Raw genomic sequence first — 27,638 nt, 5'->3', positions numbered from 1 at the left:
GACTTATGACATTCTTCTTCTATAGGCCTAGAGCTTAGATGCCTAATCGCTTGATTGTGTTTCATACCGGCAACTAATAGGGTTGTGAGGACAACAATAACCATGTCAAGTGTTTGCAATAATCACTTTCTTGTGTGTAGCAACCCAGCTGTCGAGTCTCCGGACCAAGTTTCCACGCTAATAAAAGTAAACCTTTTCAGGTGGTCGCTTTCAATATCCGAAAGAGAGGGTTAACACCGACCAGAGGGTGGGGGATGTAAGTGGTCAAGGTCATCAAGGATTTGCCTATAAATTAGAATTTGTGGTGGTGGGGTGAGGTAAGTGTGGGAGATGTAGAAGGGCAGTACGAATAAGATAAACCGGCAGGGGTTGGGTTTGTTTACATAACAATAGGGGAAAAGTGTCCACGCCTATTCACCATGTGGATAACAATCGACTAACGCGTATGACATGTCCGAGTCGTTATCTTCACCAGCCACATGCCAAGTACTAGCACTTTTATGCTGACCATCTTGGTGAAAGGCGGTGGCGGGGTCAAGGTCCTTTTTACAGGGTAAGACAGGATACTGTGTGCAAATAAGGGAATTTCAGTATTCACACAAGGTTTCAAGATGGCGAAGGGGTTGGGGCAGACATAGGCAAATGTTTTAAGATTTTAAGACTAACACGGTACGTTATCAAAGAATAGTGAATGTAATTGAGTGTCCGCGTTATGATCCTCACTGTCCACGTACCAAGGAAGCCTAGATAAGGCTCCTGACTATAAAGTCATTGTAGTAACAAATCGTTTCGTGAAATTGCCCCCTGTATATATATGAATGTACCTGAATTTTTAAATATATTTTATTACTTTCTGGTGGTAAAACAAATAACTGTCAGTACAATATTTAAATTAAAATGTATTAAGCTATATAGGTCTAGTAAGAGTTGATGCTCTTAAAATCATTTTTAGTAGTATAGTGCTTGGTTCCATAAAATCACTTAAATGTTAAAGAAATCATAATGCTTTGCAGGATCCAAAGGGTTAAGTCTTTGAATACTATACTTTACACTTGCTGCCACGCATGTATGGACATTCCTTCGAACATTCGCCCGTTTCATTATGCGGATTTACTTTAAAGTAAAGGGATTTTTGATTTCTTCAGGAGCTCATTTTCTACACTTGATTTCTGTGATCTTCCATACATTCTTATTTAATGGAAAAAACAAACAAACTTGCTCGCTAAAACATGTCTCTTATTAGCTATTGTAGAGATTGTTTCTTGGCGTTGAGCTTTCGAACCATGTACGCCGCGGTGATAACACATTTTTTTTTGTTTTTAGCATTACACAAAAAAAAAAAACCCGAAAGGTGTGAAAGATACATAAATATTTATATAAAAATAGACCAACTAATTATTCGTCATAGCCTTGTTCTGTTGCCACAGTTCAAGACAGTCACAAAATACGTAAACGAATTTGAGCAGTCCCTTTTTGTCGGTCAGTTCCTGAATAGTCTCACCGTCTTTAGTGTTGAATCCAGACCTGCATCGCTCCAATGTCTGCATTCTCTACTGTCTTTTTCACAGCAGTGTATACTTTATTTCTTAAATCAATATTGTCGTACTTGCACAACAGATTAGTTTGTGTAGTTGTCAGACTTATGTCTGCAGGTTGTAATCTCCACAAACCAAAGAAAAGGTCTCGTAACTACGCACTAAAATGTTAAGCAACTTCATTGGCCAAGTAGCTGTGACATTAGCAATCCTTGCTGCTAGTCGAATGTAAGCTGGCCGTTGCTATTTTCAGATAACTGTTCGGTATCAACTTGCAAGCATTTTAGACCTTTAAGAAATATGCATATGTTTTAAAAAATATTGAGCCCCAAATGTGTGGGCTACTTTAGGCGTCATCATTTGACTTCGTTGTCCGTTCTCTCGAAATATTCCAATGTGCTTGATTTCACATTCCACATCTCAATAGCTGCAACTTTAGGCGTGCGCCTTGCCTACATACGTTGTTTTTAAAAACCTAAATCCAACTATCTAAATTGAGTGCGCCTTACCGAAACTTTTCTTAACTTCTCTTCTTTAAGCTTAACTTCTATCTCTAGAAGTGATTTACTATCTGTTACAGGAAATAGTAAAGCCTTAAGTTCGAATTCTTTCATGTCTTGCATTTGAAGTTGGGCCTGTATTGCAGACAAATTCTGTTTGTTTTCTCTTATGAAAAAAAAATTTATCATTTTTTTCTAGAACACGATTTCTGTGATCTTCCATTCATTCTGGTTTATATGAAAAAAAATTGCCCGCGAAAACGTGTCTTAATTACTCTAGTAGAGTTGGGAAGCCTCTCTCATAGCAGTGTATACTTTAATCAACGTTGTCGTACAACAGATAAGTTTGTGCAGTTGTCAGACGTATGTCTGCAGGTTGTAATCTCCACAAACTAATGAAAAAGCCTAAAATGCTCACTTTTCAAACAAAACCCCTATTACTAAACTATCCAATACCGAACCTAACCCTACCAATAACACAACTTCCAAATTAAAAAAAAAATCTGGTTATTAACCAAAGCACCGTTCTCTTGCCACTATTCAAGACACTTCTAGCTGAAACAATGATTGCGAGTCTCTCGAATGAGAAAATAGCTGTTATCAGAAGCTCGCTTACCTTTTCCATTCAAATATTTCATTCCATGCTTTTACTTTGCTGTTTTTTGTTGTTGTTGTTGTGCTTTTTGTTAATAAGATAGGTCCAGTAAGTTGCGATGAGCAGGCGAGGTTATGAAGTCTCGCTTAGACACATGGTGTCAGTGAACGTAGTGTCTAATAAATATTTATTTTTTTCCGATGTCGTGCTCATTAAATAGTTGCTCTAGTCTATTAACATTGTTTCTAAAGTAAATAGTGTCTGTTATATTTTGTCTGGCATTGTTGAACTCATTGGGATACTTGTCATCCTTCTTTTTTCACGACCTCCATTGCTGTCACGGGCATTTAACAGACAATTTCAAATTACCTTCTCCACTTCTTTTTTTGGACAGACTTGGGTAACTCACTTGGATAGAGTCTAAGAAGAGCATGAAAATAAACAACAAACAAACAAGCAATTAATTGTTTAACTATGCCTTCTTTAATCTAGACTAACATATTTCAACATTTATCAATGTAAGATCTTTTTTTTTTTTTTTAAAGCAAATGATGGGTTAGCATTGTATGAGGTATAGTATAGACCTGTGATGCAACAATGTATACAAGAAATATAATCTACTCAAAAAGAAATATAAAAAAAATGTGTAATGCATTGCCTTAAATTAATAATACAGACAAATACTCAAATGTATGAGACTCACAATTGATACCAGAATTTGATTAAGAAATGAGTCAAAGAAAAGGAACAGCAAGCGTAAAATTAAAAAATAAAATCGTTAGTTAAAATCTGGAAATCAAAGACTCATACCTAGCACAGATTCCATAATTGTTCTACAATTCAAAAAACATTTTTTTGTTTTTCGAGCCGTTTCCAGTCAGATTATACTCCAAGGCCAGAGTATCCGTCATTAAATATTTAAGCATTCTTCTTAACGCTGTCCTCACTGGATAAACCACCCAAGTGGTAAAAGTGTTACAGATGTGTAAAAGAGGGCATTTTCCTTGGCCTTAAGTACTTCATAATTTTCTAATATATAACATAAAAACGAAATAGTGTGTGTGTATATACACAACATAACTTCTAAGAAACAAAAATTCCAATTTAAAATTATTATTGCAGTGCTACTTACCACTTGTAAACAGAATCCTAATTTCACATTGGTACCAATCTTGTTTTGGTTCAATTCTGTTTAAAACCATTTTGTAGGTTACACCCTTTGGTGGTTAAGAGCATTTAGCACCATCTCCACCTATCACCCAGTTATCAGTTATTATGGCTTGAGCCAGGGTCTGGAGATTTTTCTTTATTTAATTCCACAAGATGAAACATTGCTAATAAAAAGATCTACAATCCTCAGGGTTTCTGCACCAAAGTCTAAATGAAATTCAAGGAGTTTTCAAGGAGAAATTTAAAAATTCCAGGACATAGAATTCACGCCAAAAAAAAAAAATATTTATAGGTTGGAATAATTTAGATTTGTTTACTAAATAAAAATAACATACTCAAGATATTCAAAACATGCAAAAAATACATTATCAACTAGTATGAGTGTAAGGCCTACCATAAAACGCATCCTGAACATCCATTCTTTACAATATATTTACATAGATACAAGGGTTTTTAATGTTTTTTAGAGTCCACTGATCTCCCTCACTTTGGTTTCCATTTCCAAAGTTAGTTTTTTAATCTGCTCTTTTTTAAGCTTTGCAGAGCGACGTAAAGCATTGGATTCTATTACAAATTTGTGACTGTTAGTGTTTTCTGCCTTTTCTGCAAGCTTGTCCGCAGAGTCAGTGAGGCTTGTAATGTCCCTTTCGAACCTAGCTTTTTTGGCTTTCATAGCCTCAAGTTCTTCAAATTGATCGTTCCTTTTCCTTTTTAGTTTCTTTCTTTTTTCCTCCTCAGCCCTTTCTTACAGATAAATTCTATACTTTGATCTGGCTGAAGCAGCAGCCATTCGCATGCTTGAAGAAATTGATACATTTTTAATTCCTCCCATTGCTTCAATGCTGTTACAAATCATTCTCTTGGCTATAAGAGTTCTCTTCATCATGTTGACGCATATTGTCTCTTTATTGGTACTAAAACCTCTTTCGACCTGGGCTTGGCCATGAGACAGAATCAAAATTCCTCTCATTAGTGCCCATAGTTTACTGAATTCACTGTTAATATGTTGGTTAAAAAAAGTATCCAGTCTATCACATTGGATACTAAAGGACTGGAATACTATAGAATTTGTGGTGACAATGGAACTGTTCCACTGGTTAATTCCGACTTGATACCATCACAGTCATCTGCGCTGACACGGCCAAGCTGAACTAAGTAGCTCAAAGTGGCATCTAAGTCTCTTAAAGAACCATCAAAATCTTCTACAATGTTTTTAGGCTGTAGCCATTTCAAACACTGGACAAGCTGATTTTTCAGTGGAGATTTTGTCATTAATTTCATGGCTGTTGTTACCAGGAACTTTCTGCTCTCCATCTGGAAGTTTAAAATATCCCTTGCACTGGCTCTTAATTTCTTTGACAGCAGATTTGGCTTTAAAACCTTTGTCAACTTCTTCAGGAGGCAGAAGATTTTTTTTTATGTCTGACAAATCTGTACTAAGCAGTGCTGTAACTGAAGTGCATTCTTTAAAAACAGCTGGTGTCACAAATCTTTGCAACAATGACCGAAGCATGTTGAAGAGGTCTTGGGCCATAAAGGGCAACAGTGGCGCATCTGTTTGATATCTTTTTAAAAAAGGTTGCAAAACCTTTGCAATGGATATGAAGCTTTCAATTTTGGCAATTAGTAGTACATCATCCATACAGCCTTTCAGGTGCTTAAAAGACTTTGGTCCTTACAAGATGAATAGTTTTACTATGCAAAGCCTGACGGACTTCTTCAGCATCCTTATAAATAGACTTTGTCCTGTCGTAGACATGTTTGGCTGATAGACCCGCTAGGTCTAAATGTTCTGTTGTAGACATGTTTGGCTGATAGACCCGCTAGGTCTAAATGTTCTGTTGTAGACATGTTTGGCTGATAGACCCGCTAGGTCTAAATGTTCTGTTGTAGACATGTTTGGCTGATAGACCCGCTAGGTCTAAATGTCCTGTTGTAGACATGTTTGGCTGATAGACCCGCTAGGTCTAAATGTCCTGTTATAGACATTGTTGGCTGATAGACCCGCTAGGTCTAAATGTCCTGTTATAGACATGTTTGGCTGATAGACCCGCTAGGTCTAAATGTCCTGTTATAGACATTGTTGGCTGATAGACCCGCTAGGTCTAAATGTCCTGTTATAGACATTGTTGGCTGATAGACCCGCTAGGTCTAAATGTCCTGTTGTAGACATGTTTGGCTGATAGACCCGCTAGGTCTAAATGTCCTGTTATAGACATTGTTGGCTGATAGACCCGCTAGGTCTAAATGTCCTGTTGTAGACATGTTTGGCTGATAGACCCGCTAGGTCTAAATGTCCTGTTATAGACATTGTTGGCTGATAGACCCGCTAGGTCTAAATGTTCTGTTGTAGACATGTTTGGCTGATAGACCCGCTAGGTCTAAATGTTCTGTTATAGACATTGTTGGCTGATAGACCCGCTAGGTCTAAATGTTCTGTTATAGACATTGTTGGCTGATAGACCCGGTAGGTCTAAATGTTCTGTTGTAGACATGTTTGGCTGATAGACCCGGTAGGTCTAAATGTTCTGTTATAGACATTGTTGGCTGATAGACCCGCTAGGTCTAAATGTTCTGTTGTAGACATGTTTGGCTGATAGACCCGCTAGGTCTAAATGCTCACACAAATTGTTGAATGTTAATGGTCCTAGTCCACACAACGAGGCGGCAACAACTGCAGATGTGTTGATGGAACATTTTTTTATCATTGAGTGAGCGTTCAGATGTACAAACATCATTCACCACAGTGCTACAATTATCGCAGTAAAGTTTCAGTTTTAATACAAGTCCAAAACGAGTATTGTCATCTGAATGCAAAGTTAGACCATCAGCATTACAATAAGGACACAGAAGAGGTGAAAGCAATTTTTCAATTTGACTTATGTCAATGATTGTTCTATATGCTTGTTTAGCTGACTGGTCATTAAATAGAGAGTTAAAAGCTTCCAATGTCCATAGCAGGAATATCAGCAGTTTTTTTTTTAAGAACTTGTTTGCATAGACAACAACACTGACGAGTTGGAGTTGAAGGAGCTGGTGTTACTATGTTTAGATCCAGTTCATGATCTTTTCGACATAGGCCTACAGTGTTCTTCATATTTGCAATCTTGCGAGCCTCTAGAAGTTGTTTACTTCTTTTTTTTTTTTTTATCTTTCCATGGCTAGAACTAGAGCTGGAATCTAGAATGTTTAGAGTTAGATGTAATTAATGTATGATAATTATGAATAAGACTTAGATCTAGTCAAGCTCAAATAAGAATGAACTTGAAGACAATCACTGAATCAGTCACAATCGTAGAAGTCTAAGCTCTTGAATATTATCAATATAGATCTAGACTATATATTTTATATATAGAATCTAGATAAATCTAGACTAGAATAATATGATAAATGAAATCCAGGCAATCCAGCAGAGTCGCCAGAGAGACTAGTCATACTAGTTCTAGAATAAAATCTACAACTCAATCAACTATAAAATGTTGATAATTCTACTTACAAGATGTAAGAAAAGCAAGCACAGAACATATAAAACGTTTATTTTAAGATACTAAAACTGTTTAGAAAGTAAATGTTAATTTTTCACATACGATAATTTCAACTGATTTATTAGTAAGTTTTTGAGTAACAACTTTGATGACAGTCGTTTCCTTATTTGAAAGTATGTTCTGGATAAGTGCATGCCCGTTGTGCACTCCTATATAGTTGTCACCTTCAGATGTTGAAAGTACTGTAAAGTATCTGTAGCATCAGGTGGAACTGGACCGCATAAATGCATTTGCAATAACGTGTTGTTTTTTTTTCATTTCAGTCTTATGTTAAATCTTTTTTTTCTTCTGACAACCTTCTAATTAGCCTGAGAAAGGGGGTCATTTGGTTTTACGGATAAAACGTTTTAGTTGACCTAGAAAATTCTCAATAGGAAATGCAGAAAATATGTCAATGGGCCCATGCAGGCCATGAACATTAAAATATTTACCAAATACTTTTTTAGCTTTTAATATTAACAGCTTTCATCGTTCGTGTGCCCAGTCTGCAGGCATGACACAAAATTCAGGACTTGCCAAAAGAAAAAAAAAAAATGTTATTACACTTTTTAAACTACATAACCTTTTAGAGCCAAAACTCCAATATAAAGTAAAAATAACCTAAATTCTGTAGCTTTCCAGCGATCTAATTCAAGCAATGACCTTAGCTTTCTGGAAAATTCCCTTGAAATAAACTTTCTAATTCTCAATAAATATCTTGATATTTCTGATATCGTTTGATGCCAAATCTTATTCCTTTATTAACAGGGCTTTTGACCCAATATAATAACGTTCTTTTCATAACCCCTAAGCAAACCAAATGCATACGCTAAGACTGTCCCTTAATTACTAATAGGGCTTATTATTATTCGTCATAGCCTTGTTCTCTTGTCACAATTCAAGACAGTCACAAAATACGTTAACGAATTTGAGGTCCCTTTTTATCGGCCAGTTCCTGAATAGACTCACCGTCTTTAATGTCGAATATGTTGACACCATTGGAAATCCAGACCCGCATCGCACCAATGTCTGCCTTCTCTACTGTCTCTTTCATAGCAGTGTATACTTTCTTAAATCATCAGTGATTTGCTATCTGGTACTGGAAACAGTGAAGAAGTCTTTCTAGAATACGATTTATGTGATCTTCCTGTGACGGCCCTGGTGTATTTCGTATGTGAGTGGCTTGTTATGTGTCTAGGGGATGATTATATTAAGTTTGAAACACACTGGGCAGGAGAAGGCTGTTTGCTGGTCCATCGCTGTTGCTTTGCCGTTCACGTCTTTGCGGGCATTCAAGTACCTGTCGGCAGCTAATGCTATGTCGGCGGGTGTGGAGGCTTGTTGTTCCTTAACGTAGTCTCTAACCTCTGGGGACATGCATTCCAACTATTGCTCCGATAGTATGAGGCTCGCTAGGCCGTCGAATGTCTCTGGCACTTGGCTGAAAGCGTGCCACCTGCAGAGACACTTGTCCAGCCTGTCGCAGAGGTTGACGTAGGTCTTTCTGCGTTCGAGGCGGGATCCTCTGAATGTTTTGTGATAGGCCTCGGCGGTCAGCTCGAACTGGACGAGTAGCGCCTGTTTGAGGGCTGGCCGGAGGGGAGTAGACTTCGTAGGCTTTGCCGCGGAGGCATTGGGATAGCCGGAAGCACCATTTCTCCTCTGGCAGACCGTAAAAGCGCGCTACTTCCTCAAAGCGGACAATGTAGACTTTGATATTCTCAGTCTTGTCGTCGAAGTGCTCCATTGGCCTGTGTGGTAGGCCGTTCGATAGCCCTTGACTGGAGGCAGGGCTAGCCGGCGAGACTCGGAAGAAGTCTGACGGGCGGCCTCGTTCTCTTTGTCTGCGGCTATCATTTCTCTCTGTTATTTGTTTCTCCTTTTCTATCTCCCTCTGAGTTATTTCCTTTTCTTTCGCTATTTCTATTTCAGCTTCCTTTTTTATTCCCTTTCTTTAGCTATGGCTATTTCAAAGCTGTTTCTGTTTCCCTACTCTCCCTTTCCATAGCTTTTTTGTACTCCCTTGCTGACCTTTCCTTTTCATTTCTATCCAGAGCAGCAAGTCGTTCCTTAATGTATTCTTTCTGCTCTGGATAACTAAATAATTTAGACTCCTCTATGATCTCTGCTATCCGCTGCTTGCGGTCAGATTCAGTCTTGAAGCGAGTGCCGCTGGCCATGGTTGGGTGTAAGGGGCACTGGGATGGTGGAAGGGCAGATAGAGTATTAGAGCTAGAATTGAGGAAAGTGAGTCGCTGAATGTAGGAAGGAGTAAAAAGAGAATGTGGTGTCTGCCTGTCAGAAAGTTCATGCAAGGAAGTATTACAAATGAAATACAATTGCAATAATACAATGAAAAATATGACAGAAGTGACACTCTCAGTAATGTGAAGTGATGATACTTGTAGATATTTTAAACAAAAATATATCGATAGGGAACTTAGTTATTGCTGCCTGTTCGTGCCTGCTGTAAAAAGGGTTAGATCCCGGACATGCCCATAAAATCTGGTGACGGTCCTCGTGTATGACGTGGATGAGTGGCTTGTTGGGTGTCTAGGGGAGGATTATTTTTGAGTTGCCACACACTGGTCCATCAGAGATAAATCGGGAGCAGACACGCAACGAGACAAACAATGGAGAAAGATACAAATAATGTAAGATTAAAGAATATTTATTTACATAAATGTAAAGGTAGAATAAAATGGGGGAAGGATTTGCATCTATCTCTTTAGTTATATTGTATCACCATACTAAGCACTTAATGAGAGAGTATGTATCCTTAAGGATTACGGGCACGACATGGCCTAAATTGTGCCGATGTGCCTAAACTCAAAACTCAGAGTATGTATCACTTTGTCCTTTGCACTTAGCTGGTTGTCCTGCTGGTGTAGCAGCTGGCAGTGTTCCTGGCTGGAGGTGGCGCTCTAGCGGGTAGGGGGACACCGGTGATTCAGTTCTTGTGGTGTCTCAATCCAAAGTTCTGATATCTGTAGCGGGCACAGAAGGGCGGGTGGCCGGCTACCGTGGGCACAAGGGTGCTGCGGGCAGCGTCGTTAGCAGGATAAGTCCAGTGAGTTGCGGAGATTTGGCGAAGCTATGACGTCTCGTACAGACACGTGGTCTATAGTACGTCGTGTCTAATAGGTTGATAAGTTGACTGTCAAATAGGCAGGCAAGTAGAGCCGATAGTGCCAAGTAGTAGAGCCAAATAGGCAGGTAGGCAAATAGGCAATTGTAGTGTCGAGTGGGCAGATGATACTGTATAGTAGATCCAAGTAAATAGGCAGACATCTGGGGGAGGCACAATGTATTCCTCTAGAAGTGAGAAGAAATGGTTAGTCCAGACTCGATGTCGGCGAGAATGGGGAAAAAGGTGGGGTTCGGGGATGAAATAGGGGCTAAAAGTAAGGGTTGTGCCGATGTGCCAAAACTCAGAAAGTACATTTTTCAGGATTAACCTTTATTCCTCTTTCTCTCCGTAATTATTTTTCACGTAATGACGGAATTATTAATTAATTTCATTCGATCGTAGTGCACTTACATTTTATAATTAAAAATGTATAACTTTTTTTTATTTCATAGAATAATGATTTTGATATTGAATTAAAGGAAAATACTCTATGAAAAGTAAAAATGAAAATATGAAAACTCACTAATGGACGACAAAAATTTAATCAAACTGAGTTAAATGCTTTTTTTTTTTCAATCCTTGTTCATATTTTCATGAAATAGAACCACAAAAACAAAACACATGGAGTACAAAAATGGAGCACATTATCCAAGGTTACTACCATAGAAAATTAAAAGAAAAAACAACTTGCAACATTAAGTTCCAGTAAGAAAATAATGACACTGTACGTGATATATCTCAAATAAAAGTGATTCATTTCTATTAACATAGTGTTTGCCTGAACAAAAAGTAACTTCTATGTTTTATCTGTGGTATGCTTTAAAACAATCCATATGGATGTGCGGCAGCGAATGACATCCAGAGCAAACATAGACTGTTCACCCTGCTCTACAGTGTTTGTTTCTTTGAATTGATAATTAGATGATTTGCTCCAACAAGTCTTTCCAGGATGCAAGGACGTTCTTTTATGGGGTTGCCTTTACCTGACAGCACATCTTCTGGCATAATTGTTCCAGCATGTCGTGCGAGACTCGTTTCATAAGTTGGTGCCAAATAAAGGCTTTTGGCAAATTTCAATGCTAAAAAAAATAAAGATAAAGCTTTTCCCACCATTTTCTGTTATGGTGGCCATAATAACCTATTGAAACTGTGAATAGATCTTGCTTTTAATAATTCAACTGTATGGAATTAGGCTCTTGTGATATAAAGGGAGAGTAATCCTTGAAGGATTACGGGCACGACATGGCCTAAATTGTGCCGATGTGCCAAAAACTTAGCTCGGTCACAACCATTCATGTACTGGTTATACTAATGAATGACTTTTGGCTTTTGATGTTGTTTCACAGCAATTTTCTGCAGTTGTATTGCTAGGCACAACAAACTTTTTGGCTTTTTTTATTCTTCAATGCCACACACATTAAACTGTCTAGCCAGTACTTCGACTCCATATACGACATCTTTAAGTTCTTTATTTCTGCTGGACATTCAACCCTGTTTGTTGGAATGTTTCCAGTAAAGTTAAATTTGCTTTCTTCAGGTAATCTTTGGTGGTATATCATCTGTCAGCATAGATGGGATGTCCCTGGCCTATATCTTTTAACAGTGTATCAATTTTTTTTTACTGCCATGCCACTGTCTTTGTCCATTGATGGATCATAGAATGTGTTGGCCCCATAAGTTAGGATATTATACACATATCCTGAGGCACAATCAACGAGACCAAAGCTCTTTATGTGGTATTTTTTAAGGTTTTGAATGATTAAACGGTTTTTAGGCCCATCTTCCCTGAAATCCAACTATCATCTCGTCTATTTACAAATGCTGACATGGCGTAAGTGCTTTTTTTGAAATTTGAAGTGCGCCTTACCGAAAATCCTCTTCTTTAAGCTTAACTTCTAGAAATGATTTACTATTTGTTATAGGAAACAGTGAGGCATATTTAATTTTGTTTATGCCTCTTTTTCATGTCTTTATAGAATACTGTTAGCAGGTCATCAGGGATGGCACTGGGCCTTTCTCTGCTAAACAGAATTTATAACAGTAGCCAGATGGTAACGCTATTGGGTAGGTTTCATCTGTGACACCTCAGTCTGTGACCAAGGGGCTTGCAACCAGACAGAACAACTAAACTAATCTAGCTAACTAAAGAAAAACAAACAAACTTTAATTTAGAATAAATACAAAAAACAAAATTTTATTTACATGAAAATAAAAAATAAAGTAATAATAAAATATAAGTACACTAGACTGGACTAAACACAAACAACTTATCAAAAACCCTCTAGATCTATCTGGCTACTACTATAGTCGATACTGACAAACCCACCCAACCATCTATCTAAATTACTCCAACTTACTACACTAAACCTAGATCTATACTAACATACCAACCATAACTAGTCTATATCTACAATATTCTACAACCACAACGAGGCCGTAACACTAAATCTAAAACCCGCATTACTATTCACTAAGAACTAAGACAGCAGTAACAAAAAAACTAAAGTTAAAGCAGTTGCAGCAGTTATGGCAGCTATAACAGTTATATCAGCAGTTAAAGCAGTAACAATAGCCTGCTACATATAAATATAATAAAACTATAAATACAAAAAATAAAATCTTAGATTCTACTTGATCTAGAACATAAACACTCATCGTATTCATAGCAGTGCTGAGCTGGGCGCCATCATCTTAAGGGGGATGCACAATGAAATTTCAATTTTTTTAATTTACAGTTAAAAAGAAAAGCTTTATGCATGACTTGATAGAACATATAGAGACATGAGTAATCATACACATTTTATGAGTGTAGCCTTTTGGGTTGCTATGGAAATGGCGGCCATCTTGAAAATAAACAATGTTTACAAAAATCTTAAAATATTCTAAAATACTCAAATTTAAAAAAAAAATTTTCAACTGAGGTCACATCATTATTTTTCTTTTTTTTATGAAAATTATTATACATATTGAAAATTTTTGCAGCCTATTACCTATGATATACTATCAATAAACTACATTTGAAAAATTATTAGTCTAACTTATACAGAACTAAAGATTTTGAGATTCTTGTGGACAACATGCACCTAAAAATACATTTTGAGAAAAACGCATTTAAAGTTTTTAAAATGATATAAAATATTTATTGCAACCATAAAAATGAAAAAAAAGGGAATATTTACATAATATAACATAATAGATAGTAAAAAAAACAAAAAAAAAACCTATTCATTAAAATGGCCTGATTGATAGGTTGGACCTTCTAGAACCTCTGCCTGGTGCTCATGTTCAATTCTTCGTATTTTCAAGTTTTTTCTCCTGGACACTAATGCGATTGATCTTCTTTTTTTTATAAGCTGTAGTTTGACATTTTGCTTTTTCTCACTAGAAGAAATGTTCTTTAGTGTCCAGGGAATGCCTAATACGTCAAAAACTGATTTGATGCCAACAGGTCCATTATTGAAGGCTAAAACCGCAAGGTATGTCGCAGCCCTTACAGTTTTAAATGTTGCGAATTCTGTTTTTGGGCATCTTTGCCAAATGAGGGAATGAAAAGATTCATTGGCGTTTTGTGTTCCCATTCTTGAACATCTTTTTAAGGGGGATGCACAGTGAGAAAACATAGATTTAGGTCAAAAATATCGATATTTTAAAATTAATAGATTTTAATAGTTTAAAATGTCTAGAATACGAATTCCCTATCAGAATACTAAAAAAAATACGTTTTATACATCAATTTTGTATTTTAAATGTAGATATATAAGCAAAATTTTGATGTTTTGGTGAAAAATCAACATTTTGTAAGCTATAGTTGATAAGCTAATGTACGCTCTAATCCCTAACAGATGGTATCGATACAAAGGTCTACTTTTCTAGTTCCGATTATGTGCATGGTTTCTCATTCTATAAATAAATAGTACTGCAATGAACTTTCAAAATACGTCACTACCTCTTTTTTTCCCCTATATCCTCATATACACACCCACAAAGCCATATTTACGCATGCGCACCATCAAAGCTTCTATAGTTACTGTAATTACACGCATGCGCACTGAAAAAGCTTCCGTAACTACAAAGTATGCACGCATGCGCACATGACGTGAACCGGTCCTTCTTCTGTAAACTTCCATCACATCAACAATCGATTCATTATTGAAACTCAGAAATGCCAACAAAAGGTTATATGTTTGGAAAGAAAAAACGTTACTGTAAGCCCAGAGGACGACATGCTTCAAAGACAAATGCACAATTACAAAGGTAAGTCTAGATCTAGAGTTTGCTTTTTTTTTTATTTACTAGACAAGCGTGTGCTGACACATAAAATAATGACTATGAAACCTTGGCTCTTTGAGTTCGACAACGTGTTTATCCAATGAATCACATCTAGATCTAGATCTAGAATCTAGATTCTATAGACATTAAATAAATATCATGAAAATGATTGCAAACATAGAGATCTATCCTTTTATAGATCTAGTCTATATTAGGAGCATAGATCACATTAGAACTAGATAATCTCTAGAGATTAGATTATCTGATTATCGTGTATGATGATGTATTGAACAGTATTGTAGGACTTCAACTTCAACTCAAGTCTTGGTCTTAGTTGTTTTTTTTTAGATCTAGTACATATTGTCATATATAGATCTATATTACATGTAACATGTCTCTATACATTCTTTACTTTTTATGATTAATACAATATATGATTTCTAAAATGCATTATAAAATTTAAAATAATCTTCATGTTGTGATAGATGTGACGTGTACTTTCATACTATTGAATTTTTTTTTAAAGACCCTCTAATTTATTTTTTATTTGTTTGCAGCTCTGTTTTGGATACAGCTGGATCTGAAGCAGCAACAACACAGCCTGCAAGTGCAGCTGAGCGAAAAATATCCCTAACTGCAGTTACTAACGCTGATAACACCAATAAGAGGCTGCCTGAAGATTTCATATACGTCATGATGAATTCAATGCAATTGACCACAATGGTCTCCTTGTTGTGCTGTCCACATTGCTTTGACAACAAATTAACTATGTGCATCACACAATCAAAAGGCATGGCTCATTTGATTAAAATCAAATGCCTAAATTGTGAAACATATTTGTGGTCCGACTGGACCTCAAAAAAAAGTAATGATGTTCATCTGGATATTAATGTCCGCGCTGTCGCTGCATTAAAAGAATCTGGAATCTCGCATTCTAAATTTGATAGGTTTTGTGGACTTATGAGTATGCCCTGCATGCACAGAAATACTTATAACAATCTAGCTAACATAGTCAATACCGCTATAATTGAAGCTGGTGAAGAATGTATGATTAGGGCATCTGCTGTTGTGCATGGAAGAAACATTTCACAACCTCTAACTACAGATGAAAGAATAAGTTCAACAGGCTGTCCTGTTATTACAGTTTCTTTCGATGGGACTTGGCATAAAAGGGGCCACTCATCTCATTCAGGAATTGGCACAGTTATTTTGATACTGGACTCGTCATCGACACCGAAGTCCTATCAAATTATTGCCATGTTTGTGATTCAAACTCTGCAGAACTAAACTTTGATGCCTCTAAGCATATGTGTCAAAAAAACTTCAGTGGCTCAGCAAATGCAATGGAGGCCGCAGCAGCATCCAAAATCTTTTCGCGCTCTGTGGCATCCAGAAAACTTGTTTATGGCACGATGCTGTGTGATGGCGATAGTAAATCGCATTCATCTGCCATTACCAACTCAGGATATGATGTAGAAATCTTAAAAGAGGACTGCATTAACCACATCTCAAAAAGAATGTTTAATGCTTTGAACAATTTAAAAATGTCTAACAAAAAAGAACTAAATTATAGGCTTACAAAGCCAAAAATTGAAAAAATTACAAATTACTATTCCAAAGCTCTGCGCCAAAATGCTCCCGACATTCAAAAAATGAAGCTGGCTGTTATGGGCTCATTTTTTCATATGATGAGCTCAGACCTAGATCATAACCACAGGTTGTGTCCTGATGGCGCTACATCTTGGTGTCACTTTAAGAGATCAGAGGCACTAAAACAGCCATATAAAAAACACAACCAGACCATCACATCAGAAATAGGTAAACTGTTATTTCCTATAATGAAAAGACTAACAGACACAGATCTGTTAAAAAGATGTTCTAGAATGGGAACACAAAACGCCAATGAATCTTTTCATTCCCTCATTTGGCAAAGATGCCCCAAAACAGAATTCGCAACATTAAAAACGGTAAGGGCTGCGACATACCTTGCTGTTTTAGCCTTCAATAATGGACCTGTTGGCATCAGATCAGTTTTTGACATATTAGGCATTCCCTGGACACTAAAGAACATTTCTTCTAGTGAGAAAAAGCAAAATGTCAAACTACAGCTTGTTAGAAAAAGAAAATCAATCGCATTAGTGTCCAGGAGAAAAAACTTGAAAAAACGAAGAATTGAGCATGAGCACCGGGCAGAGGTTCTAGAAGGTCCAACCTATCAATCAGGCCATTTTAATGAATAGTTTTTTGTTTTTTTTATTATCTATTATGTTGTTTTATGTAAATATTCCCTTTTTTTTCATTTTTATGGTTACAATAAATATTTTATATCATTTTAAAAAATTTAAATGCGTTTTTCTCAAAATGTATTTTTAGGTGCATGTTGTCCACAAGAATCTCAAAATCTTTAGTTCTGTATAAGTTAGACTAATAATTTTTCACATGTAGTTTATTGATAGTATATCATAGGTAATAGGCTGCAAAAATTTTCAATATGTATAATAAATTTCATAAAAAAATAAAAATAATGATGTGACCTCAGATGAAAAATGGGGTCGGAAAAAAATAAAAATTTTAAAAATTCATAAAAATTAAACCAGTAATAATTTTCAAAACAAAATTAGCCAGTTACCTATGGGATTCAAATATCTATCAGGTGCAATCAAAAAATTAAAAAAATTTTGAGTACTTTAGAATATTTTAAGAATTTTGTAAACATTGTTTATTTTCAAGATGGCCGCCATTTCCATAGCAACCCAAAAGGCTACACTCATAAAATGTGTATGGTTACTCATGTCTCTATATGTTCTATCAAGTCATGCATAAAGCTTTTCTATTTATCTGTAAATTACAAAAATTGAAATTTCATTGTGCATCCCCCTTAACAGATCTGTGTCTGTTAGTCTTTTCTTAATAGGAAATAACAGTTTTCCTATTTCTGATGTGATGGTCTGATTATGTTTTTTGTATGGCTGTTTTAGTGCCTCTGATCTCTTAAAGTGACACCAAGATGTAGTGCCATCAGGACACAACCTGTGGTTATGATCTAGGTCTGAGCTCATCATGTGAAAAAATGAGCCCATAACAGCCAGCTTCATTTTTTGAATGTCAGGAGCATTTTGGCGCAGAGCTTTGGAATAGTAATTTGTAATTTTTTCAATGTTTGGCTTTGTAAGCCTATAATTTAGTTATTTTTTGTTAGACATTTTTAAATTGTTCAAAGCATTAAACATTCTTTTTGAGATGTGGTTAATGCAGTACTCTTTTAAGATTTCTACATCATATCCTGAGTTGGTAATGGCAGATGAATGCGATTTACTATCGCCATCACACAGCATCGTGCCATAAACAAGTTTTCTGGATGCCACAGAGCGCGAAAAAATTGTGGATGCTGCTGCGGCCTCCATTGCATTTGCTGAGCCACTGAAGTTTTTTTGACACATATGCCTAGATGCATCAAAATTTAGTTCTGCAGAGTTTGAATCACAAACACGGCAATAATTTGATAGGACTTCTGTGTCGATGACGAGTCCATTATCAAAATCAATAACTGTGCCAATTCCTGAATGAGATGAGTGGCCCGTTTTATGTCCCATCGAAAGAAACTGTAATAACAGGACAGCCTGTTGAACTTATTCTATCATCTGTAGTCAATCTAGTTCTAATGTGATCTATGCCCCTAATCTATACTAGATCTAAAAAAGGATAGATCTCTATGTTTGCAATCACTTTCATATTTATTTAATGTCTATAGATCTAGATGTGATATGATGAACACGTTGTCGAATTCAAAGATTGATGAAGCAAAGGTTTCATTACCATTATTTTATATGTAAGCACACGCTGGTCTAGTAAAAAAAAACAACAACAAACTAGATCTAGACTGTAATGTTTGTAATTGTGCATTTGTCTTTGAAGCATGTCTTCCTCTGGGCTTACAGTAACTTTTTTTCTTTCCAAACATATAACCTTTTGTTGGCATTTCTGAGTTTTAATAATGAATCGAGTGTTGATGTGATGGAAGCTGACGCAAATGTTTACAGAAGAATGACCGGTTCACGTCATGTGCGCATGCGTGCAAATTTTGTTGTCAACGAAACTTTTTCATTGCGCATGCGTCTATATACAGTTACCAATGTAGCTTTGATAGTGCGCATGCGTAAATATGGCTTTGTGGGTGTGTATATGAGGATATAGGGAAAAAAAAGAGGTAGTGACGTATTTTGAAAGTTTATTGTAGTACTATTTATTTATGGAATGAGAAACCATGCTCATAATCGGAACTAGAAAAGTAGACCTTTGTATCGATACCATCTGTTAGGGATAAGAGCGTACATTAGCTTATCAACTTTAGCTTACAAAATGTTGATTTTTCACCAAAACATCAAAATTTTGCTTATACATCTACTGTTAAAATACAAAATTGATGTATAAAGCGCAGTTTTTTTTAGTATTCTGATAGGGAATTCGTATTCTAGACATTTTAAACTATTAAAATCAATTAATTTTAAAATATCGATATTTTTGACCTAGATCGTTGTTTTCTCACTGTGCATTCCCAATAAAAAAAATAAATAACTACATCTAAATATAAAATATTTCTACAACTTACAGGCTGTCTCATGTACAGGAATGTATAAAATAATTACACGCCAGATCATTAAGATCGTTACCTGTCACACACAAAGAGATACTGTACTGACCGTAGCTCTGGTAGCTACATTTACATTTAAAAATACAAATCAAGGATCATGCTAATAAGGCGAGAAAACTTCATTTTCTCCTCACGTTCATATCTGTGTGTACTGCCATCTTCCGACTCGACCATATACCATCCGAAAGCATGTCTAGGCACGGCAGTAATTTTATGACATGCGGGCTCATATTGCATAAACATTCTGCCCTGGCCTTTCACTCTACGTTCAACTAGAACTCTGCTTCCAACGGTAAGAAGGTCATTCAAACTCCTTTGCCACTCAGGAACATCCTGGGAAAGCAATGTAGATTCTGGGCTGAACTGGACTAAACTGTAGGAAGGTATTCGTTGCTTCTGCATGATTTCGGGTAGTGTCTGGTGAGGCTACTTCTGTATGAATTGACACCATTTCTGCAACTGCGGATTGGCGTGTGTGGAACAACGACTCAGGTGCAGTCTGGATCCCCTAGGATTCTGAGGCATCTCAACCAACAATTCTGTTGGCTTGAAAGCCCGTAGCAGTTGTTCAGGGTTTGCCTGTGGTCTTGTTGAGGCAACCTGAATATTTCTCACTTCCACGCTACCATTTGGACAAGCCAGTGTGAAGTGGTCCTGGCTTCCACAGTTGCTACACTTGAGATCTTTATAGTGGGGGCGACCCTTAGGCTTCTTATCCTGCAACTGTCTGCCTTGACAGTATAGACCGAAATGATATTAAAATTAATCTGCCAGACAACTAAACTAACTAAAGCAAGAAACAAACTTTCTTGAAATTAAATACTAAAAATGAATCTTTATTTACATAAAGAAACAAACTTTCTTGAAATTAAATACTAAAAATGAATCTTTATTTACATAAAAAAAATCAATAATAAAATATAATATGTACACTAAAACCCAAACAGCCAACACTAATCCAACCACTAGTCTATGCTACTAAATCTACAAACACTAGATCTACAGCAGCAATTATAGCAGGGCAGCAGTAACAATAGTAGTGGTTACGTCAGAGTAATAGCAGTAAAAATAGCAGGCCGTCCCAGTTACAGAAATATAGAAATGATTAAATAATTATACGCCAGATCACTAAGATCATCAACTGTCACACAGACAGCGATATACTTTACTGACCGCTGGTCAACTGTACAGGATGTAGCACGGATTTAACTATTTATACTATCCGCCCTAACCCATATAACAAAGAGCGGAAGTACAAATATTAATTCTGGGCACTAGCCTATAAAAATAGAATACATAAAATAGCTCTGACCTATAAAAGTAGAAAAATAAAATTACTATAAAAATAGCTCTGGGAGCGCAAGCTCACACAATTATATTTGTATAGTCTCTAATTATCTTTTTGGAGAGATTTCATATACACTGTTTTCAAATCTCAACTCAACATCAGTATACTTTCTGTCCAATGCTTTTCTGGACTTGATTTGGCTATAAGCAATGCTTCCAAAGTGTCGTTACAGAGGCTACTTCTGGTATCAGTCTTATTTTTATCTCACAATTGAAAATACGTTCAGTGAGCAGCTGAATGTGATATCAGTTGTTAAGTAGGTTGCATACTCCAGTTTGATGTCAGCCACTGTTGCATTTTTTTTTTGGCAGTATTGAAGGAAATTTATCAGCAAAGTAATCAATGGTTGAAGTTTTCCCATCAGCTACTTCTTGTAAGGATGCATCTACAATTTCAGCCCCTGTTGAAGTGGGAGCTTATTTGTGAGATACTACAGAAGTTACATAAAAACTGTTTGACTGTTTAAAAAAACCTTGCAGACGTTACTGTCTAAAGAAGGTGAACCTCTTCTTTTCTCTTGATGAAGTCACTTGCTGACTGATCTAAGTGAATTTCTGAGGGGTCTTAATTGTTAGTTGCTACATCCATATTAACCTCCAGTACATCCTTGTTCACCATGGCATGTTTTTTCAAGCCTTCTTCTTAGAACATGAACCATTGGAAAAGCACTTTGCAATTCAGTGTTGAAGTCATCAAATGGTTGAAGAGCATCAATCAGAAAATGACAAATCAGACGGTTAGTAGGTGTCAGGGGCAGGTATGGCGAGAGTGATTGTGTTATTTCTTTGTACTATTTAAGTATGAAAGAGTTATATCCCTTTGTTTATTTCTCCTCTTCTCTCTCCCCCCCCCCCCGGCATGAATGTGAACAGTATACACGTGATGTCTTTGAATGGTGGTTGGTTGATAGAGTGAATTGGTAGTTCGTTAGTGTATTATGTTCCTGGACTGGTGTTTGTTTATTAATATTTACTTGAGCAATATTGGATATTAAAATATTATATTCTTGGAGATTTGGAGTTGGAGTTGATGTGTAGGCTATCTAGTGGTAACTGTTCTTATTTGAGTAATTAAACAAGTATTGTTAAGTGTTATTGAGGATTCATACCCCCTAACGAGCCAAGTCAAGAAACACACCAACCAAGTCCAGCCAAGCTTAAGTGAACATTATTTCTTGAGCTATCTACCTTTTGCTTTTCACAAACTGATTTTTACATGTTTTTCTTGATATTTGAAAAATTCCAATAAAAGCTTCCAGTTCTCCAGAAGTCTTCAACACCTTAATACTCAGCCACCTGGTTTTCCAACAAGGTCCATCCACCTTGAAGTATAGGACATTAAAAACACTTTGTACAGAGCCCCGTTGACCGTTTATGGGAAGAATCCCTGTCTGTTTGTGACTCAAAACTCAAACTCTGGTGAGTCATCAGTGTTCGGTTGCGAGGTTGACCAGGGTGTGGGTAGGTTTGCCCCATTGTTTGCTGGGTGCTCTTCAACGCCTCAAATTGTTCCCCAAACTTGTTTAACTGAGAGCTTACAAGTTCGCACCACTGGTTTAGTGGTTGAGAGTTGCCTTGGTCCTGACTTTTGTTTAAGGGTTTTGTGCTATAAACTTAAATAGTTCTTTACGAAGTTCTGGATCACTGACTCCATGTGCAAATTGATCTCTCAATCTATCTCCCTTGAAACATTCTATGCCTTCTCGAGAACTTATTGAATAGTCGATGGGAAAATTCAAGCAATGACTCTGTCTGTCACAAGACGCTAGCAGTGTGCTGGCGCCTGCTTTAACTGGTCGTGGTCTAGGGTGATTCTGGAGGCCCGACTGTTGACGCTGGAACTTTGGTGGCTTTAGCCCTGTCGCGATTTTGGTGTTTGTCTATATAATTAAGATATAAAACTAAACACCGGAATATAGTTAGAAACTATAACTTTAAACTGTAACTTTATTTACACACAATATAGAATCTTCCAAATAAAACGTTTACATACAGGTACATCAACTACTAAACTAGGATCACTAATGACTATGAACGTTAGACTAACTGTCCGTTCGTTTTCAGAGCAAAAAAAAATCCCTCCCACGTGGTTACGTCCCCTTTCATCATCAGTGACGCATAACCTCAGTGGTTACGTCTACATGCATCATTGGAGATACAAAGCCTTGGCTCTGACCAGGTAATCTGCTACACACACACAAACGGGTGTGGGCTCACAGCGGTTTGTGACACTGTCCTTCTCTGCTGTGACCTCAGAAATGTAATCTCTGCCTCACGGACCGGTACGATTACTTCAAACGCGGCAATAAGAGCTTCCGGGTCACTTTTGATTTGATGTGTCTGAATATCTACCTCTACTCTAGCCGGACCACTTATGTTTGCAAGGATGGTTGGTATCTTTTCTTGACGCGAGAGGTAAGGCCTGAGTTCTCTCGAGCGAAATCTACTGTTGAAAATTCGCCATTCCTGCCATCTCCACTGAACTGTTTTATTTTTCATAGAAGGTTCTACGATAAAATGCGGGCGCTGGCAGGCCAGTTTCAATGCTTCCAGTTGAGCTTGTCTACGAATGAACCTATCCTTAGTGACACGTTCCATGCCCTCCGGTTCTCCTCCACTGGACCCACTTCTCTCCTATTCACTGAATAAGGTTCTACCATGTTTTTCTCCATCTGGCTGCAGGTCTTAAGAAAGTCTAACACAATAATAGTAACCTAATAACAAGTAGTTCTAACTCAATAAAACATTTTCAATCTAAATAAAATCAAAATTAAGAGAATATAAGCAAATCATCTTAAACTATACTAAACTAAATCTAACTACCCTGCAAAAGACAATAAGAAAACATCGATAGAAAATATTGAAAATACAACAGAGATTGAAAATTATTTTAACTGTTACTTGTGGACATCTACGTCTGGTAGTCACTTCCTTTATTCCTTTTGTCAGGAAGCAGATTTGGAGACGTCTCCTGACCGCACTCGTGCTACCAAGTTTCTGTGGTGGGTTTGGCACAGAAAACTATATATGACGTAGGCAACTCGTAGGCCAATATAGATCTGTTTTTTGTACACTAAAGACCTGCAGCCTTACGTAAACACATGGTGTAGAACAAGGCACAAAAAGGGAGTGGAGACGAAGTAGGCCCAGTAATGTACAGACACTACAATTACAAGAGATGCCGGTAAAATGGGCAGTGCCCACGTTGTTTTGCCTTTATACGACGGACACAAGACGTCACCTATGAGAAAAATGTGGATATCGAGTTGGCGGTGTGGCCTGAACAAGTATCCACCCCACTACACACATAAAGAAAAAAATTCAGACTACTTGGTTCAGGGGATACTCATTGCACAAACTATTCTCTTAAAAAACTGAAGTAAGAATCTAAGCACCTTTGAATCCACACAATGTTGTATAAATGTTTGAGCTAAGCTCTCAATATTTTCAACACCAAAGCTTAACAAATTCATATTTTCAATTTTGTCTCTAAAACATGTAGCTGTTCCAGATCCGGATTCGTTTTTAGCGATGCCCTTGGTGCAAGTGGATTGGGACATATTTCGTATTAACAGATGGGATTTTGGACGTTGTTTTAAAATGGGGCTTTCTTCTATGTCTACACAGTCCACCAGGGTTGCACTCCTAATCGGAACCAGAAAATGTAAACCTTCGAGAGATGACACTTGGCTTTCAGTGCACTATAGTGCTCTCCGAAGGTTATGTCATCCTGAATTAACGCTTGCCTACATGTGCATCATATGCTACCATTAAACGACCTGAATATGGGCGCAACCTCTCTTCGGGGGACTATCTTACTCCTATACATTCCTCCATTATGCTTCTTCTTTCTCCGTACTCTGACCGGAGAATATTGACAATCTCTTCTGGACTGTCCCTAAACACTGGGGATGATACCTCAATTAAAATTTCACCGCCTCTTCCAAGTGTGCATATAAGAGGTCACGATACCATTCTATTGATCCAAAAAACTACAGCTATCAAAACATTTTAAATGTCTTTTACTCCAATATACAAACTTGTTCACAATTTCCTTGATCATACAGCAAACATTCAGTCCACCCTTTGAAAGCCTACATGCACTACGGCTCCGTACTGGATTAATCCCTTACAGCACGGTCCAGGTATCTGGGTCTCTGATCTGTAGGGTTCTCCGTACAAGGCGAGACCCCCGCATGCACCAGTTCTGTTTCAAGACTAGTCGCTACTTCGATTGTGTTTCTTAGCACTGTGCTATCGTAGCGGATGTGTTCTACTGTCTCGTCTTCTGCGTGACATGTCGACATCCTTTCTCTCTAGCTGCCACTATTCGTCTTTCCTGTTTGGAACTTTCCGTCCCATGCTACACTAGTCCTAGCTTTCCTACTACTTCATATCCTTACTAATAAATTGAGCTCTTGAGCTATAAAGGGGGAATAACCCTTGAGGGATTATGGGTACGAGATGGCCTAATTTGTGCCGATGTGCCAAAACCCCAAAATATCAAATATCTAACGTTCATCATTCATACCCTGGAAATACATTAACACACTCATTCGGACATCAATAACAAAAGATACAATACATTCAGTCTCACCACATGTGACTGACAGCTCTAAACTGAAGAAAAAATAACAAAATTATGTCATTGTGCCTTTTACTTCCCTTTGAATCTTATTCTCAGTTGTCTCTCTTATTCTTGATACCGTTGTCAATATTAGATTAGGTAGCTGCCATTTGTAGGTTTCTAGAACTATCAAATATCGAGCTATAGTAAAAGTATTCACTTTTCTTAGGTTTTAGGTCTTTGATTGCAAGTCACTATTTGTCTTTAATACAGATATTGGAAATCCAGGATAAAGATACACACTGTTAGGTCTTTGATTACAAGTCACTATTTGCCTTAAGTACAGATATTGTAAATCTAGGATAAAGATACACACTTTTAGGTCTTTGATTGCAAGTCACTATTTCTCTTTAGTACAGATATTGTAAATCTAGGATAGATAGATATTTAGCCCAACCAGTATAGCAATGAAGACCGGACTGGCGTTACCTCCTGCTCTTCAGTATCAGAAGTCATCCTGATGTTCTGGGAAATGTGTGTAGACTCATCAGTTGTCTACTGACCACCTTCACAAAGGCTACAATATCAGACAGAAGGTCATGCCATTGTTCTGTGAAATGTGTGAAGACTCATTTGTCTACTGACCACCTTCACAAAAGCCACAATATCAGACAAAATCATCCTGATGTTCTGTAAAACATCAATTTGTCTACTGGCTACCTAAACAAAGGTTACAATATCAGTCATCTTGGTCTACAAAATATGTATCTATACATTAGTTTGTCTACTAGCCACCTAGACTACACTATCAGACAGAAAATCATCCAGATGTTCTCTAAAATTAGTGCCTAGACTGATGTGTCAGGACAAAGTCACTGAAACTATTATAACTATATATAACTTGATTAGATTATGAAGGAAACTGAAGGTTGCAGTGATAATTTAGCTTGAGATTGGCTTATGGAGAATGATGAAACTATTCAAGTTTCACAACTATTAGTTTTTATAAATTAAGATTAAAATATTGTTATGTTATTTTTTATGTCTGTATGTTTGGATTTATTTGCATAATAATTTTAATATTTTTTCTATCTTTTTTTAATGTTTTTTTTTAAAGTTTGTGTGGGTTGGATATCATTGTAATTGTGTGTGTGTGTGAGATTGCTCTTTATTTCACCTATGTTACTTTATGTTACTCTGTTAGATGCAGGCCTACTGTCTGTAGTGGTTATTTTTAAATTTAATTTTGTTAAAATCTGGTGACATTTATAGACTTATAAGGGAGCGAGTTGAGAAAAAAACTTCCAGACTGTTCTGTCATCCTAGTTAACTTGCAAAACATTATTTGTGAAGTTATCGTCACAGGCCTTTAAATGTTCTGGGGTGTGTAAGTGACATTAATCACTGACAAACTGAGGGAGATGAAGCTAGAAATACATTTCAACTAGAGCTGAGTTGAATTTGTCCAATTGCTTATCAGCAACACTAATACCTCTCCAAGAATGCCCTCCCCCAAATTGCTTATAAGAAGGCCGAAGAACCTATTGAGATTGCAATGTAAAAAGATTTCATTGTAAAAAGATTTCATTTGTTCCTTTTCACACTCATTGGTGTCAACAAAAGTTACAGTATATTTTTAAAATTTTTTACAAATATTTAGTAAGACTAAAGATCTAGAAATTTGATTAAATCTATAGATTTGGAAAGATGTTTCTGAGTTGGTAATTTGCTTTCTTATGACCACATTTTAAAGATTATGTAGTCTTCTTATTAATACTAGGATTTAAACTATGCTCTTTTGTAAAGTATTTTTTTGTGTGGATGTTATGTTTATTTTTTTTCATAATTTGCTAACGTAATTAATAATTTAGTATAGGGTTTAGGTGTTGATCTAGTATATATATATATATATATATATATATATTTTTTTTTTTTTTTTTTTTCATGTAGATTTAATTTTTTTTTATTTTCAAAGAAATTATTTTACATTTAGTGCCAATTATAATAGAAAAATAGAATTAAAATAGAATAGTAGTTTGATTAGCTTTTAGAATGAATTACAATATGCATGTAACTTGTTTCAACATAAATAAAATTAAACATAATAAATGTATACCGGTACACAAAAGTATAGTCATGCATTTTTGTTGTTGTTTGTGTAAAGCAGTTGTTATGTTAGTATTATGTTAGTATGATAATTACAGAAGCTAGTTGCAACCCAAAGCAAATAAAACTCCTTCCCCTTCAAAAACTATCTTAAAACAGAAATGTCACTCAAATTATTATTATTTTTTTTTTTGAATATAAAACCACAAGAGAAGCCTACATTTTGTTAATTAAAATGGAAAGT

At 36.5% G+C, this 27,638-nt stretch overlaps 1 protein-coding gene across 1 annotated transcript; it reads left to right on the top strand.

Annotated features, from left to right (window-relative positions):
• The first annotated feature begins 14,040 nt into the window (after nucleotides 1-14,040).
• Nucleotides 14,041-27,419, top strand: LOC129924499 (uncharacterized). The gene is made up of 2 exons (XM_056019207.1): nucleotides 14,041-14,708; nucleotides 15,281-27,419. Exon 2 carries the CDS (start codon nucleotides 16,031-16,033, stop codon nucleotides 16,961-16,963), a length of 933 nt encoding a protein of 310 aa, XP_055875182.1. The 5' UTR covers nucleotides 14,041-14,708; nucleotides 15,281-16,030; the 3' UTR covers nucleotides 16,964-27,419.
• Nucleotides 27,420-27,638: the final 219 nt, after the last annotated feature.

The sequence above is a fragment of the Biomphalaria glabrata genome, chromosome 2, assembly GCF_947242115.1.
Source record: "Biomphalaria glabrata chromosome 2, xgBioGlab47.1, whole genome shotgun sequence".
NCBI lineage: Eukaryota > Metazoa > Mollusca > Gastropoda > Planorbidae > Biomphalaria > Biomphalaria glabrata.
This window is presented reverse-complemented; position numbering and strand designations above follow the sequence as displayed.